Source organism: Rhizophagus irregularis, chromosome 8 (genome assembly GCF_026210795.1).
Source record: "Rhizophagus irregularis chromosome 8, complete sequence".
Lineage (NCBI taxonomy): Eukaryota > Fungi > Glomeromycota > Glomeromycetes > Glomerales > Glomeraceae > Rhizophagus > Rhizophagus irregularis.
The window spans coordinates 4,998,938-5,018,948 of NC_089436.1; the positions used below are offsets into that span (position 1 = coordinate 4,998,938).

At 26.3% G+C, this 20,011-nt stretch overlaps 7 protein-coding genes across 8 annotated transcripts; 3 read left to right on the plus strand and 4 right to left on the minus strand.

Annotated features, from left to right (window-relative positions):
- Window positions 1-80: 80 nt before the first annotated feature.
- OCT59_028966 (uncharacterized protein) lies at window positions 81-383 on the plus strand (the record flags this gene model as incomplete). Its single annotated transcript, XM_066147688.1, has 2 exons — window positions 81-137; window positions 207-383. The coding sequence occupies 2 exons, from the start codon at window positions 81-83 to the stop codon at window positions 381-383; spliced, it is 234 nt and encodes a 77-aa protein (XP_065994371.1).
- A 511-nt stretch (window positions 384-894) lies between these two features.
- On the minus strand, window positions 895-2,973 carry OCT59_028967 (uncharacterized protein; the record flags this gene model as incomplete). Its single annotated transcript, XM_025328022.2, has 1 exon — window positions 895-2,973. The coding sequence occupies one exon, from the start codon at window positions 2,971-2,973 to the stop codon at window positions 895-897; it is 2,079 nt and encodes a 692-aa protein (XP_025168496.2).
- A 3,208-nt stretch (window positions 2,974-6,181) lies between these two features.
- On the minus strand, window positions 6,182-7,775 carry OCT59_028968 (uncharacterized protein; the record flags this gene model as incomplete). 2 transcript variants are annotated; one of them, XM_066147689.1, is made up of 12 exons in its annotated part: window positions 6,182-6,208; window positions 6,298-6,352; window positions 6,434-6,461; window positions 6,538-6,583; window positions 6,644-6,670; window positions 6,766-6,791; window positions 6,970-6,976; window positions 7,063-7,083; window positions 7,161-7,192; window positions 7,274-7,303; window positions 7,468-7,488; window positions 7,700-7,775. In XM_066147689.1, 12 exons carry the CDS (start codon window positions 7,773-7,775, stop codon window positions 6,182-6,184), a joined length of 396 nt encoding a protein of 131 aa, XP_065994372.1. The 2 variants fall into 2 exon arrangements, with proteins under 2 accessions (XP_065994372.1, XP_065994373.1); XM_066147690.1 differs by lacking the exon at window positions 7,700-7,775 and adding an exon at window positions 7,368-7,392 and having other exon boundaries at window positions 7,468-7,470.
- A 1,814-nt stretch (window positions 7,776-9,589) lies between these two features.
- On the plus strand, window positions 9,590-11,833 carry OCT59_028969 (uncharacterized protein; the record flags this gene model as incomplete). The annotated part of the gene is made up of 2 exons (XM_066147691.1): window positions 9,590-10,631; window positions 11,217-11,833. 2 exons carry the CDS (start codon window positions 9,590-9,592, stop codon window positions 11,831-11,833), a joined length of 1,659 nt encoding a protein of 552 aa, XP_065994374.1.
- Window positions 11,834-15,384: 3,551 nt separating this feature from the next.
- On the plus strand, window positions 15,385-16,793 carry OCT59_028970 (uncharacterized protein; the record flags this gene model as incomplete). The annotated part of the gene is made up of 6 exons (XM_066147692.1): window positions 15,385-15,421; window positions 15,561-15,838; window positions 15,910-16,120; window positions 16,198-16,339; window positions 16,423-16,477; window positions 16,551-16,793. 6 exons carry the CDS (start codon window positions 15,385-15,387, stop codon window positions 16,791-16,793), a joined length of 966 nt encoding a protein of 321 aa, XP_065994375.1.
- Window positions 16,794-17,273: 480 nt separating this feature from the next.
- Window positions 17,274-17,853, minus strand: OCT59_028971 (uncharacterized protein; the record flags this gene model as incomplete). Its single annotated transcript, XM_066147693.1, has 4 exons — window positions 17,274-17,299; window positions 17,367-17,455; window positions 17,545-17,590; window positions 17,679-17,853. 4 exons carry the CDS (start codon window positions 17,851-17,853, stop codon window positions 17,274-17,276), a joined length of 336 nt encoding a protein of 111 aa, XP_065994376.1.
- Window positions 17,854-18,388: 535 nt separating this feature from the next.
- Window positions 18,389-19,643, minus strand: OCT59_028972 (uncharacterized protein; the record flags this gene model as incomplete). The annotated part of the gene is made up of 2 exons (XM_066147694.1): window positions 18,389-18,604; window positions 18,672-19,643. The coding sequence occupies 2 exons, from the start codon at window positions 19,641-19,643 to the stop codon at window positions 18,389-18,391; spliced, it is 1,188 nt and encodes a 395-aa protein (XP_065994377.1).
- Between the last annotated feature and the right edge of the window lie 368 nt (window positions 19,644-20,011).

The window sequence follows — 20,011 nt, forward strand, 5'->3', positions numbered from 1 at the left end:
TCTACTTGTTCTACACGAAAAATATTATTATTATCTTTGCTCATTGTTTCACACGAAAAATTTTATCTCGCACTATAACTATGGATATTGATTTTGTTAATAGAGAAGACGTCATTTATGAAGAGGAGCTTATTGAGGTATTGTTATGTGAATATTTATAGTAATCAAAGATAATAATAATAAAATATTAGAACATATTTTTATAGCCAAGTGATTGTGAAGAAGATAATAATAAAGAAAGTAAGTTGGCTTTAAAGCTTAAAGAGCTTGAATATCGGGAAAAAGATTTAGCTTTAGCATTAAAAGAACGTGAATTTGCTTTAAGGGAACGTGAAACAAAAAATAACTGTGAAAAGGAGCGTCAATTGAAATTGGCTAATTAAGAATTAGTATTAATTAAAGATTTTAATAAAAATTAACAATAAAAATTTTCTTCATTGGCGGTTGAGTATAATTATAAATAAAAAAAATATAAATACAATACTTTTTTCGTTTGATAATATACACTATTACAGTTGAGTATAGTTTTATTATCTAAATCATACTCAATATCGATTTCATACCATACTATACTTTTTTGGTTAACTCGACACTACTCTTCTTCGTCTTACCGAATGGAAGAGGTAAAATTTATAGTTTATTCTAATAAAGTTATGTAAAGTTATCACATAATATTACAAAATTTTATGAAAGCGCTTTATACCGATCCTCACGTAAAATTTATGAATATTAGGTTTATAGTCTCAATTAAATTTAGAATCCAATAATTGTACTGATTAATCTGTTTGAGCTGTATATAACATGGCTAATGTTCTGGAGTAAAATCCAACTCTATTCAAATTTACAGTATAAGTTTTATTTATTTCAGTTCCTACTTCATGATATTAATTTAATCTAAGACTTCTTTTCTGCTTTGTTATAATATTCAAATGATTTAATTACGTTAATTCCAGTTCCTATTCCATATCGATAACAACATCCAAGTTTATACATTGAATTAAGATCACCTTTTTCAGCTGCTTTATTATATAATTCAAATGCTTTGATTTCATTTTTTTCAGTTCCTGTTCCATTCTCATAATAACATCCAAGTTCATACATTGATTCAACATGACCCTTTTCAGCTGCTTCTTTATATGATTCAAATGCTTTGGTTTTATTTTTTTCAGTTCCTATTCCATTCTCATAACAACATCCAAGTTTATATATTGATTCAATATGACCTTCTTCAGCTGCTTTTTTATATGATTCAAATGCTTTGGTTTCATTTTTTTCAGTTCCTATTCCATTCTCATAATAACATCCAAGTTTATATATTGATTCAACATGACCTTTTTCAGCTGCTTCTTCATATGATTCAAATGCTTTGGTTTCATTTTTTTCAGTTCCTATTCCATTCTCATAATAACATCCAAGTTTAGCATAACAACATCTATAATCATACATTGAGTCAAAAAATCCTCCTTCAGCTGCTTTTTTATATGATTCAAATGCTTTAATTTTATTTTCTTCAGTTCCTATTCCATTAGCATAATAAAATCCAAGTTTATACATTGATGGTCCAAAATCAACTTCTTCAGCTGCTTTTTTATATAATTTAAATGCTTTGATTTCATTTTTTTCAGTTCCTGTTCCATTCTCATAATAACATCCAAGTTTATACATTGATTCAATATGACCTCCTACAGCTGCTTCTTCATATGATTTAAATGCTTTAATTTCATTTTTTTCAGTTCCTGTTCCATTCTCATAACAACATCCAAGTTCATATATTGATTCAACAAAACCCTTTTCAGCTGCTTCTTTATTTAATTCAAATGCTTTGATTTCACTTTTTTCAGTTCCTATTCCATTCTCATAACAATGTCTAAGTTCAGTATAACAACATTCAAGTTTATCATAATAATACATTGAATCAATTGAATCAAGATCACCTTTTTCAGCTGCTTCTTTATATAATTCAAATGCTTTAATTTCATTTTTTTCGGTTCCTATTCCATTTTGATAACAGCATCCAAGTTTATACATTGATTCAACATGATCTTTTTCAGCTGCTTCTTTATATGATTCAAATGCTTTGATTTCATTTTTTTCAGTTCCTATTCCATTAGCATAACAACGTCCAAGTTTAAAAATTGATTTGATATCACCTTTTTCAGCTGCTTCTTTACAAGATTCAAATATCGTTCTTTTTTTACTTTCACTTTCACATTCAAGATCAATCGTTGTATCAGTATCAATATCACTTCCATCTTCAGTTTTTATTTCAAATTGATGACAGTATTCAGGATGATATGTTATATCATTTAAAGATTGTGTTTGACTCATTTGTATTTTTATTTCTTCTCCATTTGGTAGTTTAAAGGATGGTCGAAGATGGTTAAAAAATTGTATGACAAATGGGTTATCAACAAAAGAAAATTGAATTTTAGCTGAAGATAAAGCTTTGGCTAGTAAAGACTCAAGGGATTTTTGTTCTTCTTCACTCATATAATCATTAATATTATTAATTTTTATAGTATTTTGTTGTCTAGATTGTTTCAATTTTGATTTTACATTATTCGGAACTTGTTCACATTTTTCAATATGAGTTTGCATTCGTTGAGGAACAGCTCGTTTAAACTCTTTGGAACAATAGTTACATTGTACACTAGGGTGTGAGTCCCCATATTTACCGATTATATGAAAATTTTTCCAAACAGATCCTCTTTTTCTTACAATTTCTTCATTTATGTTATCAGTGTAGCCAATTATTGATGTAGAATTATTCTGTTGAACAGATTGTGATTTTGCATTATTCGGTGCACTTGGACATTTTTTGTCAAGATGTGCTTGCATTCGTTCAGGAACAGCTCGTTGAAAATCTTTTAAACAGTATATACATTGTACATGAGGATGAGAGTCGTCATGTTCACTTATACTGTAAAAATGTTTCCAAACAGGACCTTTTTTTCTCTCTTTTTTTCTTATCATTTTGGTAAAAATTTATGTTCTTTATCTTTTTAGTTACGCATACTATTCTCAGGAAAAAATGAAGAGTAATTATTGATTTTAGGAAATAACAAAAAAATTGCGAATTGAAAATTAATTAAACAAGTACTAGTGAATAAAAAAATTGCCTATTATATAAAAAAAATGTTCGCTTAGTTTTGTAGATTAATTCAAAATTAAAAAGAATTGTTTATTTTAGCTAGTTTAATATTGAATAATCTATTAACTTGTTAATTTAACGGTTAATAAATTCTATATTGGTGTTTATTATGCCCCTATTTTTAAATTAAAAAGAAAATTTTATTAATCATAAGAAATTTTGTTTCCTTTTAAGGTTACACCATTTTTGCTGCGGCACAAATAGTGGTTTAACCCCTGATTTTTCCTTTTTTTTTTAACTTTTTATGACTTGTTAATTTAATCACTTTCATAGATTCTATATTGGTGTTTATTATCTCCTATTTTTAAATTAAAAAGAAAATCTCATTAATCATGAGACATTTTTGTTCCTTTTTAAGGTTACACCATTTTGCTGCGGCATAAATAAAAGTTCATGGTTTAACCATTCTTTTTTTTTTTTTTTAAAAAAAAAAGCTTTTATATTGGAACTATCTCATCAAAAAAAAAAGAAAATATTATATAAAATTTTCGTTATATTTAAAATCCGATATAATTTAATGAAGGTAATCTGATCTGTAATTTCTAAAAAACAATAATGGATTTATTTCCTTGTTTGGTCTGATGTAGAAGTAGTCTTAATTCGTCCATTAAGTCGGATCATACTTTTTGCTTTGACGTGAGTTTTTTGTGTTTTACATTATTCTTGTTAGTTCTCTATTCAAGGTGTCATCATCCATTACTTTGTCAATATCTTTTCTTTCTTTGACGTGTTGACAACATGATTATCATGTGATCCTTTCCAGTTTCAGCTCTAACTTTACTTTTACTCTAACTCAGTACAGTAAAATAATCCTATTAACAAGTACTTTCCAAGATATCTTTGTTCCTAGAAGCCTGTCTGACAATCCTGACAAATCATAATCAAATCCTGACACTCACGAGTCATGAATACAACAACTTTAAAAAAAATGATTTATTAAATTTTAATCAGTAAAAATTACAATATAGAAAATTATTTTTTCTAGCTAACAACATTAATAATAATTCATTAAATTTTGCGTATTATTTCAAATTAAATATTAATGAAATATTAATTTTTAAAATAAAAACATTAATTTTTGCGAAATATTTTAAATATTAATAAAAATATTTAATTGTTACTTAATTTTTGAGACGTGTTAATAAAAAAAATTTATTAATTTTTATAATAAAAGCATTAATTATTATAAACCATTTCACATTATTTACATATTAATAAAAATCTTGGTTGTTACAGAGTATTACAAAATGATAATAAGTGTCAGAATAATGAGTGTTTCAATTATTAGTTCTTCAATGTTACGCTCACTTGAAGAATTTACAGTTGAAATCAGCTTACTTTATAATGGTCACTACTCACTAGTATAAATTGTGTTAGAATTTTTAGAATTCTGATTATTTAATGACGAATTAACATTAAGTCTATAATGAGTTAAAATCATAATTATGTAGTATATGTTTGTAATTAAAAATAATTTAAATAAGGAACTTCATATTAATTGTTTCTTTCGGCTATATATGGTGGTGAATTTAACCTATGGTAATTCGGCAATACATCATGAATGCAAATATATTAGATCTGATCTATAATAAAAATAAAAAACAAAAAAAAAGAAGAAAATAACGAAAAATTCAATAAAATTAGCAATTGAGCAGAAAATGATGTCGATAATAGATCTATAAGTTCGATATGGCACGGATTTATGAAAACTAGTTATTAGATAGAGATTAGATTACATAGTTTAATAAAATTTTAGTTTATAGTTTTTTTTAGATAGATTGGGTTATAGGGCTATCGATAATTTTTTATTGATACCTCTAAGTATTTTGTACAATTATGTAATTAATAAAATGCGTTTAATACTAATTTTTTTTCTAAAAAAAAAAATAGATCTGATCTAAAAATAAAATAGCCCGAATGATACCTATGATAATATGAAAATTTTATAATTTTGACAATAATTCAATTTCGGCAATTCAATATTACGGTGGTGCAATTCATTTCATTCATTTCTAATGGTGTACAGTAGTTTAGTGACATGTCGAAATTTTGAACTATACAAGTTTCTAAATTTGGAATTGTGCAACGTCGATCTATACTAATAAGGATAAAAGGTGACCGGTTCGATCACGTGACTTATAAATTTGTCACCTCCCCAGTTTTCAGTTTATTTCCGGTACATGAAATTTTATTTGTTACGTCCTCATTTGTCGTGTAAGTAATGTAAAATCACGTGATCTAACACGACCCCATAAAAGGAAATTTTAAAAAGGAAATTTCAAAAATTCAAAAATTCAAAATTCAAAGTTTCCAATTTTGTCACTTTTAGTCCCACCATACATTTCGACAATATTTAAATTCGGCATTACGGCAGGGTAATTCATCGGCAATTCAGCATTACAGTGGTGTGTGGTATAATATACAGTATTACACCGCCGTAATATTCCGGCAGCATTCTCATGTATAGTCGTATCAGTTAAAGTATTTTAATGTTAGTTTTTATAGAATGCTCTTCAAAGCAATTCTTTTTTTTTATGATCTTCGTTATGCTTAAACCAGTCATAAAGTTCAAACATCTTTCATTGCAAAATAGCAGATCACTGGTCGAAGTAGGGGGATGTGCAATACATTTACACTAGAGAAATTTTATATACACGTCACATTTCAAATTGATTTACCAGTAATTTCAATTAATTCCAATTAAAGTGTATATTAAGGAAATTTGTTGTAAACTTGTCCAATTTCCATGAAGTGTATATGTCATTTGAAATTTACAAGTTTCTATTATATAAATGTATTTTAAATTGTGATAAAACCTTCTTTATATATCATTTAAACTTATAATACATTAAACAGAAATTTTTTATGATATAAGAAATGTTAATGAAATTTCGCTCATATTTGCAAATATATAGCTAAAATATTAACAATAAATACAATAAATTATTATAAATTTTATATAAATTTTATGTATATTATAATGAAACTTCACTTCTATTTAAGAATCATAAACTTCGTAGCCACGCTCAATTAAGGCAATGTATTACTAGACCTACACTAAAGATGACTTTAGCAAGGCTTTCTTTGTGAATTAAAAGAAATTTCATACACTTTGCCAGCTGGTGAGAAAGCCTATGATCTCTAACCTCAAACTTCTTTTCTACAAGATCCCTAAACATTTGATTCAGAGACCTAGACCATCTAAAAAAGAGAAAATTGAAATGTTAGTAAAAACATTTCATTGAAATGCATAATTAGAAACAAATCTCACCAAGTTTTCACGTGTTTAAAAAGTCAAAAAACCAACCATCTGAAAAAAGAAAGATGATGAATATTAGTGATCATTCTTTGTTAAAAGAAAAATTAAAGAAAAAAATTGAACTTACGAAATCCATGTTCAAAAATATCTCTGGATACCAAAGAGCAAGTCATCTATAAAAGAAAAAAAAGTTAGTAATCATTTTTTAATGTCAAAGAAAAAAAATATCTTACCGAAATCAGCCTCCAAAGAGCTGAAGACTTATCCAAATAAGAACGAAAATGAAGTTGTTAGGTTAATATTATATTAAAAAAAAAAGTTTAAGAATATAAAAAAAAAGTACACCATAACCTACGTGTCTAAAGATCCTAATGAAGCCGTCTAAAAAACTGAATTCATTAAAAATAATTTAAAAATCACTTTCCCTTTTTTTAAATTAAAAAAAAGAACTTTAAAAAAAGAATTATCAGAAGTCCATGTGTCAAAAAAATCCACGTTAAAATGAGAGAAAAAACTTCATCTTCCATTAACAAAATTCTGCTTCAAAGATCCAAAGTACCATAAGGCTAAAAAATAAAAAAAGAAAAATTTCATTAATAAAATTCTTTTAAAATAGGTTTCTTAAAGTCAATTCTGAATTCAAATAGCTTACCAAAGTCTGGAAATACAGAACCTATAAAGATTAAAAAAAGAAGCGTCAGACATTTCTTACAGATAAATGACGAATTCCTCTCAAAAGAAATAACTCACTATCCAAAAGTCTTCCACAGACAAGTCATTACCTACAAAAAAATAAAAAAAAGGAAATTTAGTATGTTCCTCATAATTAATGGCGAAATTCTTTTCCCAAAAATTTTACTTACTGTCCAAAAAGTCCCTCCAGAGAACATTACCTACCAAAAAAAAAGAAGGAACATTTAATACATTTTTTATAGAAACTTTTTCCCCAATAATCACCAATCGTCTGAAGATTCTCTGTTACCTTTAAAAAATTAAAAAGAAAATTTTAATACATTTCTAATACTAATAATGAACTATTAAAACAAAACTAACTTGCCATTTATTTTAATTTCCAGTTCTTGTTTTATTGTAAAGTATAATTTTTACTTTTGTTTTCTTCAAGTCCAGCTATCATAGGCTTGGAAAAAATTTTATGAAAAATAATAAGAAAAAAAAAGAAAATTATAGTAAATAACGATAAAACAAAAAAAAATTCAAAAAATTGATAAAAATAAAAAGAAATCACCTAAGAGAGCACTATTTGCGAAAATGTTCAGTTGAACTTCAACTTTGAGCCATTGGAATTATTTGTTCATTTCCTTTAATTTTTGTCAGTTGTTCATACCAATAGCTCATTGATGTCATTGTTGTGAAAAAAAATTAATGAAGGAGAAAGAGGGAAAGGAATTATGGGAAAGAACAAACTTTTTTTTTAAAGAAAGATTATCCGTCATTGAACTGCGCCTATCAGTTATTATATCATGTGATACACATGACAAAATAGGACCCGATTCCATTTTGAGGATTGATATAACATATTAAACTATTTTAACTATTTTAACTATTTTTAATCACGAATAAACTATTTTTTAATTTTCTTTACATTTTCTTTTATACTCTTCAAAATAATAAACTGCAATTATGGTTTTTGATGCTTGGAATATGTTCAACTTAACCATCACAAAATGACACAAATAGCAAATACAATAATATAACATTAATTATTATTTCTCACAAACATTCTAGATTTTTTAATATAAATTGACTTGAGATTATTAGAGGTCATAAGCTTTCTCACCAGCTGGCAAAGTGTATGAAATTTCTTTTAATTTCACAAAGAAAGCCTTGCTAAAGTCATCTTTAGCATAGGTCTAGTAATACATTGCCTTAATTGAGCGTGGCTACGAAGTTTATGATTATCTCTTTGCTTTTTTTTGTAATTTTGTAATAATATAAATTTTGTTTTAGTATAGCAAAATTTCAATAATAGTAAGTAAATGGCTTGTTGCAAATTTAATATCATATTTCAAGTAAATTTCAAGCTATTATATGCGTAATAAACATTGATATTAAATTTAATTAAAATTTATTTAGAATTTATACATTATAATTAGCGAATTAGTTTTAAAATCATAAAATTTACAATAAATTTTACCCGTTTCAATCTATAAATTAAATTTGATGGAGATTTCTTAAGCGTAATTGAGATCAACAAATGTATAAGCTATTTATGGGCAATAAACTTCATGCAAATCATCCCACTTCGACCAGTGAGAGGTGACCTACTTATATGGAAAATTTGCCTCTAAACAAAAACCGCCAATTTCATTATAATTTATGAAGATCAGTTATTGATTTGGTTGTGGCTGGCGTTTTATGTTTAGCCAATTACCAAAGGAAGATTCTTTGAAAATTTTTTTTTATTGTTCTTATATTTTTGTTTGTTTTGAACTTTAAATACGTTATATTTTTTGAATCCTTTTTTGATATAATTAAATGATATTATGAATATTTAATGTAAAATAAAGAATAATTTTATATTGACATCATTATGCAGAAGCGTTGATCTTAGTCACGTGTAAGTAGAAACATTCGAGTCAAAGCAAAAGTACGATCCGACTTGACGGGCGAGTTAATTACATTAGACCAAGCAAAAAAAAAAAAAAAATTTTATATAATAATTTCTCGATAGTTCTAATGTAAAAAAAAAATTTTTTAATTGGTTACTTAAAGACCATTACACAACTTTCATCTACAGTATATCGCAGCAAAAATGGCGCAACCTTAGAAAGGAAATACACAACTTTTATTACATTATATCGCAGCAAAAAATGGCGCAACCTTAGAAAGGAAACAATAAATTTTATTAACCAAATTAAAGTGGTTAAATTAACAAGTTAATTAACAGATTAGCCTATTATAGCCTATTCTAGCCAAAATAGATATGAACAAAGCGTTTAATATTGTGTAACGTTAAATTAATTCACGACTAAGCGAATATTATTTATATAATAGGCCAATTTTTCATTCACTTTGCCATATAGTCACTTGATAAAATCATTTTTAATTAATTTTCAACTCGTCATTTTTTTATTTTCTAAATTCAACAATTACTCTTCACTTTTTTTCCTGGGGACAATATACGCAACTAAAAGGATAAAGAAAAAAATATTTACCAAATGACAAGAAAAGAGAGAAAAAAAGGGCCTGTTTGGAAGCATTTTAATAGTATAGATAATAATTCTCATCCTCGTGTACAATGTATATACTGTTCAAAAGAATTTAAACGAGCCATTCCTGAACGAATGCAAGCACATCTTGACAAAAAATGTCCAAATGCACCTAATAATGCAAAATCACAATCTGATCAACAGAATAATTCTACATCAATAATTGACTATACTGATAACATGGGTGGAGGAATTGTAGGAAAAAGGGGACCTGTTTGGGAAAATTTTCATATAATCGGTAAATATGAGGATTCGCATCCTAGTATACAATGTAAATATTGTTCCAAAGAATTTAAACGAGCTGTCCCTCAACGAATGCAAACTCATATTGAAAAATGTGAACATGCTCCGAATAATATAAAATCAAAATTGGAACAATCTAGACAACAAAATACTATAAAAATTAACAACATAAATGATTATATGAGTGAAGAAGAACAAAAATCCCTTGTGTCTTTACTAGCCAAAGCTTTATCTTCAGCTGAAATTCACTTTTCTTTTATTGATAACCCATTTGTCATTCAATTTTTTAACCATCTTCGACCATCCTTTAAATTACCAAATGGAGAAGAAATAAAAATACAAATGAGTCAATCACAAAATTTAAATGATATAACATATAATCCTGAATACTGTAATCATCAACTTGAAATAAAAACTGAAGACAAAGATGATATCAATTCAATGAATGATCTTGAATATTATGATTATGGAATGGGGAACGAAATTGCAACATTTGAATTATTATATAAAGAAGCAGCTGAAAAAGGTGATCTTAATTCTATGTATAAACTTGAATGTTGTTATGAAGATGAAATTGGAATTGAAAAAAATGAAATTAAAGCACTTGAATTATATAAAGAAGCAGCTGAAAAATGCCATAATAGCTCAATTTATAATCTTGCATTTTGTTGTTATAAAGATGGAATGGAAACTGAAAAAAATGAATTCAAAGCATTTGAATCATTATATAAGGAAGTAACTGAAAAAGGTGATCTTGATTCGATGTATAAACTTGGATGTTGTTATAAAGATGGAATAGGAATTGAAAAAAATGAAATCAAAGCATTTGAAATATATAAGGAAGCAGCTGAAGAAGGGCATATTAACTCAATTTATAATCTTGCAATTTGTTATAAAAATGGAATAGGAACTATAAAAAATGAAATCAAAGCATTTGAATTATATAAAGAAGCAGCTGAAAAAGGCCACACCGGTTCAATTTTTAATCTTGGATGTTGTTATCTATATGGCATAGGAACTGAAAAAAATGGAATTAAAGCATTTGAATTAAATAAAGAAGCAGCTGAAAAAGGTTATATTAAATCAATGTGTAATCTTGGATATTGTTATAAACAAGGAATAGGAACTGAAAAAAATGGAATCAAAGCATTTGAATCATATAAAGTAGCAGCTGAAGAAGGTCACCTTAACTCTATTTATAATCTTGCAATTTGTTATAATGAAGGAACAGGCACTGAAAAAAATGAAATCAAAGCATTTGAATTATATAAAGAAGCAGCTGAAAGAGGTCACATTAACTCAATTTATAATCTTGCAATTTGTTATAATGAAGGAACAGGCACTGAAAAAAGTAAAACCAAGGCATTTGAATTATATAAAGAAGCAGCTGAAAGGGGTGATATTGATTCAATATATGAACTTGGAATTTGTTATAAATATGGAATAGGAACTGAAAAAAATGAAATCAAAGCATTTGAATCATATAGAGAAGCAGCTGAAAAAGGTCATATTGACTCAGTTTTTAATCTTGCAATTTGTTACTTACAAGGAATAGGAACTGAAAAAAATGAAATCAAAGCATTTGAATCATATAGAGAAGCAGCTGAAAAAGGTCATATTGACTCAGTTTTTAATCTTGCAATTTGTTACTTACAAGGAATAGGAACTGAAAAAAATGAAATCAATGCATTTGAATTATATAAAAAAGCAGCTGAAAAAGGTGATCTTGACTCAATGTATAATCTTGGATATTGTTATGTTTTTGGAATAGGAACTGAAAAAAATGAAATTAAAACATTTGAATTATATAAAGAAGCAGCCGAAAAAGGCCATATTGAATCAATATATAGTCTTGGAATTTGTTATCGATATGGAATAGGAACTGAAACAAATGTACTTAAATCATTTGAATATTATAACAAAGCAGCAGAGAAATCTAAGATTATATGAATAGGAACTGAAATAAATGAAGCTTATACTATAAGTTTGAAATAGAGAGCATAGCTGGGTTTTTACTAAACGGTTTAACATTATCCGGAACATTAAGTTATATTAAATACAGCTCAAACCGATTAATCAGCTATAATTATTGGATTCTAAATTTAAAATATAAATCTGATATTCAAAACTAGTTTAATCTCTAATTTAGAATAAAAACTGGGAGAATAAATAATATATATTATCGATATATATTACTATTTATAAGCAGACAGAACCAAAATGTACTGGACCGGGCCGGTACGTGGTAAAATAAAAAGTAGTTAATAATGTTATTTAATAAATTTTGTTAAATTGCAGCATAGACTACAGAATACAGAATTGTAATGAAATAATGGAATACAGTAGAACTTTTAAATATAAATCCTTGTGATGGAAACATTGTAAAACGCAATTTTAGAAAAATGATATGTGATTAGATATTTTTTTTATTTGTTTTCCTCTTCATTTAATGCTTAATGTAATATTTTTTTTTGCATTATAATTAATAAAACAAAATTATAACGTTTAAACACAACATACGTTTTTTAAAAAATATAAATCATTAACGTATTAGGTTTTGTGTAAAGTACTAATAAAATGCAGTTTTTGAAAATTTTTTATTACAAACAAGATAAAACATAAGAAAAAGTGGATTTCAGCAATAAAATCGCAATTAACATTTCATAAAAGTCATACATTGATAAAAAAATTTTTTTTTTTAAAAAAATTATATTTCATATTATGATAATTCGGGCTGGCGTTATCACAATGCATTGAGTCGGCCCAAATTATCATAAGTTCTGGCCAACATATTTTGTTTCAAGTTTGGCCCGATCATATGCAATTTCAAAATGCTTATAACCTTTTACATAGATCTTCTTTTAAAAATCTGACCAGTAATTTGATAGAGCTTACCTCAAAGAATAAAGTACCATTATTTTTTCTAAATTGTATTTTTTTTAAGGAGTTGAAAGATTTTTAGGTGCTACATTTTTATTGTCGAGTATAGACTTCCGGCACCATATACGGGGTACTGCTGTGGCTCGCAAAATATGGTATTTTATTATTTATAAACTGATTGCAACAGGTAACCCTGAACAAAGCTTGCCACAATGCCACTTCTAGCTACGTGGTGTTCAGGAAAACAGTTGTAGGTTAACTCTTTCTGGCTGAGAGCAAGCATTCATAGATTTCAAACCGATACTAATTTATTTAATTCATCATAATAGAAAAGAGATAGTTACGAAAGTGTTTAAGAAATTGATTTAATACATTAACTATTATTATTACTAAAGTTTTTTTTTTTTTTTTTTTTTGAAGCTTATAATGAAAATTTTACACGAAAATTAGAATTATACAGATACGTGATCGTGATCATAGTACTGAAATCTACTTCTAATGCAGTTTCCGATGGCTAACGAAATTCACTCTAGCCGAAGTTCTTTATATTACACATTATATAATCGAGCAAGGGCTTGAGAATGCCTAATAGTTCTAGCTTTAATAAGAGAGAGATAAATTAATTGATTTTATTGATGATTTGTCTGTATATCATATTTGATATATAATAAGATATAGTAAGCATATGTAATATATAATTTTAACCGTAGATTTATGTACAGTAACTTAAATATAAACAATAATTGTTTTAATAAAATTTTCTTTCCATTTATAATGTTTTGTAATATTTGATATAATTTTGACCTTTAAGATTTCATCAATTAACTGTCGTATGACATTTTATATGAAAAATCGAAAAGTAATCAAAACTTATAAATAAATATATACGTGAGTATCAGTATATACTGTATATAAAAAAAGATCGAACTTAGCCCAAATATTCGTAGTAATTATACATGAGTACGGTATTTGTTTATATGAAATTTGTATTTTCCGTGTTGACGTGTTCATAACAATACATTGCGGCGGATTTATGAAATTTGGCAAAAACCCTGCTGCGCCTCGGGAATTAAAATTGACTTATAGAAACATTAAGCTTTTTTCCTAAAAATGTCAAATAATGACGCACCTTTAACACTGGAAAAATTGGTTGGGCGCAAGATTTGGGGTATTTGGGCACAAAAAATTTTTTAGAGCTCATTTTTTTACTGTTCACTAATAAATTTGGGACTTAAATAGAAATTTGGTGACTAAAAGACTGTCAAATATTTATTTTGACATGACGGACAAATTTTGAGGTATTTCATAAATTCGTCATGATGATTAACTACTATGTGAAAAAACGAATAGTATTATTTATTAATATAATACATTGGACAATAGAAAATTTTTCTATATAATTCATTTTAGTAACAAATAGGAATTTTATTAGGCGCAGTATGTTCATGGTTATACAGTAAATCGTTCGAAGTCTATAATTATCAATTATTACATTCCACAAATCACGAATTTTGAAAATTTTGTAATTATTTTAATCAGATATTTAATCCAGACTTCTAAATTCTAACCCTGTATTCTGGTATTTCTGGTATTATTATTTTCAGATCGAATAAAACGAAATGAAACTTGCTTTAAGCCATTTTTTAAGCATAAATATAAAATTAAAATTCAATTAATTACAAAAATATTGTATTTTAAAGACGATTTAAAAAATAACAAGTATACGCAAAAAAATTTTTTTTTTTTGTATGGTGTTAATAGCACATCTGTTCCTAAAGATTCACAATCTATTTCGATGATGTAATTATAAATTTTTATATGTACATTCATGAATCTGCTGAAATTATTTGAATTGGACCGGACCTTCCCATCGACCATTGGCATCGCTTAAGTTAGACCATCGGCCCATCAACCAGTGTTGTTTTTGATTTGTGCAACAACGGATTCACCGTATAAGATATCACCCAATTGATACTAGTACTGTATAATGTCATGCATTGGCGTAATAATTAAACCCAATGAATCAAACGATATACTGTATTTGTTGATGGAGATCGGCCTGGATCTTCTTTGCATTTGATCATCACTAATATTTGTATAAACTTAAACTATCAGATCTATTTACCAAAACAAATTTAATTTATTCGAATAATTTTTGAGTTTTGGTTCAGATTAGTAAAATTTAACTATTTCAAATACTGGTAATCAAATTAATAATTTATAGACTCTATTAAAGTATTATGTAACGCTTCGGACATTCTAACGGTCCTGTTTCCCTAACTATAAACAATAATTTATTTATAACTTCATAATTATATTAGTTAGTTAATTCGATAATTTCATAGAAAATAATTTTATTAATTCGATAATTTATCTATAATGTCATTATCATAATAAAATTATTACTCTTTTTTTTTTATTTTGATTTTAAAATTTCCTAAATAAATTTGGTTTGACGAAATTGATGTAACCGTGCAACGTGCAACAATAACAACAATAACAAAAACGGGAAACAAAAATTCTGAAAATATCAGTAAATGGTTTTTAAAAATAATAATAATAATAATAATTATCGTACTTTTTTTTTTCAACCTAATTTTCTTTTTTTCTTTTTGCTCGCAATGGATGATAAAATGGATTTTTTTGTCTTATTTGATGGTCAATTTCACATATTCCAAGAAGTTTATTTATCTCTCTGAGAAAAAAATAACTATTAATAATTAACATAAATAACTGTCATTAGTATTCCTCATTTCTTAAAGTCCCTGAAATAGACAATTTTATTTATTCAGAAAAGGACAACCTATATGTACAAAACTGGTAGCAACATCTTTTATCACGATTCTCAATGATACGTTGAAATGCTTGGCAGAATATGCGAGCAATATACCTTTAATAATTCTTGATACGTTGCAATTTATTTTTGGTATAGAATATCATGAAATTGATATAAATGGTAATCCTAATATTTTATTTCGTGCGCATGACAAAGATGAAAAAGATAAAAATTGGGTTCGTGGACTTACTAAGATACTCAACAATTTAATAAATTACAAAAAGTATTCGATATCACCGGTATGATAAACAAATTTCTTTTGTATGAGTTACCATTTTATCAACTAATTTCAAATTGTTTCTTTTTTAAGAAACATTATTCTAAATATTGGCCGATCGCAGTGTCTCTATTGGCTTTTTTATGTACTTTTTACTATTTGGAAAAAAACTATGCACAAGTCGAATATAATATTGTGACTAATGACCAAGTAGATATGTTTAAGAAACATAATAGTCAATTACGTGAAATTTTGGATAAAATCTACATGAATTTGGAGGAAAAGCAAACAGAAGATTTTATTGGTAAAAAAAAAAATTCTTTGGTTTTTCAACAAAAATAAAAATATTTTTGTTTAAACAATATTAACATTATAAATTAGTCAACATCGGGATTCTCCAAGGTCACAGAGAAAATTTTGTACCATTTTTGAAGGAAATAAATGATTCATTAAAAGCTCAATTAAAAGAAATAAATAATAAGAAAGATAATGAAATGTTTAAAGTCACCGGAAGTGCAATTTGGTAGGTTGTTCACTGTATTTGATTATTTATTTATATATATTCAAAATTGATTGACCAATTTCTTTTAAATTTCTTTTCTCCAGCACTTTATGTTCCATTGTTGCGACTGCAAATCTTGATCCAAACAGTTTGGTGCAGGTATGTATAGTAACAACTTGACACATGAAATTCGAATAATTTATTTAAATAAATAAACAATTTTATATTTCAGAAAATTGTTGGTTCTATTTCTGGTGGAGTACTTGGTGCTATAACGATACATAAATTTCTCAATATACGAATACTCAAGAAAATTATTGATGAACATAATGAATTCTTGAACGGGGTACAAAATTATGTAGATGATGTTAAGTTGACCGACTCAGAAATTCCAATCATTTTATATCAATTTAAAACCTATCATGATAAAGTCGACGAATTTCAAACGAAAATCGCAAAACTTAAAAAACAATAATATTTTTTTTTTTTTATGTATTTCGATTTGTTTTACATAATTTTTTTTTTTACCAGTTTTTTTTCTTCATTTTATTGTGATATTTTTATATTATTTATTTATTTATTCAATAGTATTCATATCGTTATAGAAAATAAAGTATTTTTTAATTTGGATTTCATGCGGAAATTTTATTGAATAATTTTAATGTCACGTGATTCGTATGATCAAATGAGTCACACGATCATTCGGTTCATTCAATTATTCGAGTTAAGCTCAAGACGAGTTCGGGCTATTTCCAATTGGTTATATAAATTATAAGTACTCGGACCATTGGACGTGACTCGACGTAAGGAGTACCGAGGGTTATTTCATACATGGCATTAAGTAATGACATTATTTAATTTGATTCCAATATATTTATTAATTGTAAAAGTTTAGAAGAAGGATATCGTAAAGTTTAAAAATCAAGATTAATATGAATTATAAATTAAATAAATTTCAATTATCGATTTTGATGCGTTTTCCTATTTTAATTAAAAAAGTTATTTATGATAAAATAAGCAATTTAATAAATAATACAAGTTCACTTACCAATATTTTGAGTTTCAATTTTTAATTCTTCAATGTTACGCTTCCTTGAGGAATTTACAGTTGAGATCGGTTTGCTAATTAATAGTTTACTAGTAGTATAAATTGCGTTTGAATGTTGATTATTCAATTGAATGTTTGATGAAGATAACCTAAATTATTTTTGATAATTTTACATTACCTTTGTGTAGTATTTATATCAAAATCATTTTCTTTTGTAATATATTCTAAAATAAAGTATTATATTATGGACTGCCATCGAAAATAATTAAATAAAAATGGGTTGATTCTTTAAGTAATACAACGTAATAGTACCTTGTTTCATATTGCGTATTATTGTGGATGAATTTATAGTTAAAGATTTAGATATCAAAGAACTTAATGCTCTACTTGTAAAAATCGCTTTTGGGTGAGATTTTTGACTAAATTCGGGACCAAGTTTCTTTGATTGTATTAATTCTAATCTTTTTTTTTCAGCCTGTACAAACATTTCCGTAAATTTATTAAACTGAAATGGAAATTCTTTAGTAAAATTATAACATTCACCAATAGTAACCCGAAATTCATAAATAGTAGGTCTTTTTGAAGGAACAGAATTCCAACATTGTTTCATTAAATTAGCAAACCATTCAGGAGTATCATTTGTAATTTCAGGTCGTTTTCCATCAATAATTTCATAAATAAGATTAATGTTATGTTCAACATCAGCAAAAGGTTTACAACCCGTTGTAAGTTCCCACATAATCATACCCAAACTGTATATATCAGATTCTTTTGAAAATTTACCCCCTTTAAATATTTCTGGTGCAATATAAGGTATTACTCCATATATTTCATTATTTAATGATGTATTTTCTGCAGGTTGTGATAATCCTAAGTCCCCAATTTTCCAATCCTGTCCTATGGACAATAATATATTTCCACTATGAAAATCTCGATGTATAAAATTATTTTCATGAATAGCTTTAAGTCTATAGTAGGAAATGGTAATTAACGAACTATAAACATAAATAAGTAATAATAAATTAATATTGAAAACATAAATACCCATTTGAAATATCCCATAAAATAACTACTTTGTTGTGCCATGTAATATTAACGAAGTTTTTTTGCAAATAGTCATGTAAATTTCCACCATTTGCATATGTCATTATTATCATATAATCTTCTGTTACAGGATCTTGTGTAATGCCACGACAATCAATAACGAAAAAGTTTGAAGTATGGTAAAGTGATTTTAACTAAATATGGATAAAATAATTAGAAACATTAAATCAAGTCAAATCAGTCTACATTACATTTATTTACCTCATTTAAAAAATATTTACTAATATTCTGTGAATTGGAAAATCTTTTTACAGCAACGGGTTCATTATTCCATATTGCTTTATAAACAGTACCAAATCCTCCTTCTGCTATTTTTTCTAAATTTTTAATTTGAGAATATGGAACCCATCTCACCCTTTCTTTTCTAATAAATTCATAAATATTTAAAGGATAAGAAATTTTACTAGACTTATCAAAATAATTAAAAAATACATTAGTGTTTTCATTGATATTTGTAATATCAATAGTAATAAATGATATTCTTTTACATTTCCTACATTGAGATTGATCTATATTTGTAAAAATGAGATTTGTAGTTAAACAATATCTACATCCATTATAAGTTATATGACAATATAAACAAATTTTTTGACAATCTGTTAAATATTTTAATTCTTGACAACAAATTCTACAGTTATCATAACTATCCCACCATGGTAAATGAATAATCGAAATATTCAAAAAATTCTGGGATGATTTGATAATCGAATTTGATTCTACCAGTTCATAAGAAAATAGATAACAATCTGGACATATATAGTTTAATATTGAATTTTTCTGTTTAATCAATTTTCCACATAAGTTACAATTTGTTTTTCTATTAATATTGAATAATAAATCATTTGGAACTATTTGTCTAAAATACAAAACTTCAGAGCAATATTTACACCATTCTTGAATGTTTTTTGTACTAATTACATCATGTTTAATACATTTATTAGTTTTATTTGTATTTATACATACATCCAAGTCTATATTATTACATTTAATATATCGAAGAAAACAATTTTTACAATATTTTTGTTTGAATTCAAGCGTCACGGAATATTTATTTTTACAATAATTACATTTTTCTTCGTTATTCTTAAGAGGAATAAAAATTGCAGGTACAGGGCTAGATTTTAATCTTGGTGTTGGATCAAATAAGTCATTATTTATATTTATAAGTTTCATATTTTTTTATTTTTTAAGGTCGAAATTTTGATAATATGAAATCATGTAACGGTATATTTATAATTTGTTACTTCGAATAAAAAGAAATTCCGTGGAACTTTTTGATGAAAACTAGAAGTTTAGAAAATTCTCAAAGAATTTGATTGATAATGTGACACGAAATATTATGAAAGAATAAAGGAAATTTGTAACAAATTTAGAACTTTCTTATAGAAAATCATTGTAATTACTTGTAACAAAGTTTTTATTTGGTAAGATCCCATCCAAAAATAATTTTGTAAAATATCTCATTGACTTTTTTGGCAAAAAGATCGGCACGTGCTAAAAGAATAATGTAAAGATTTCCTTTTCAGATAATTCCAGGTAGA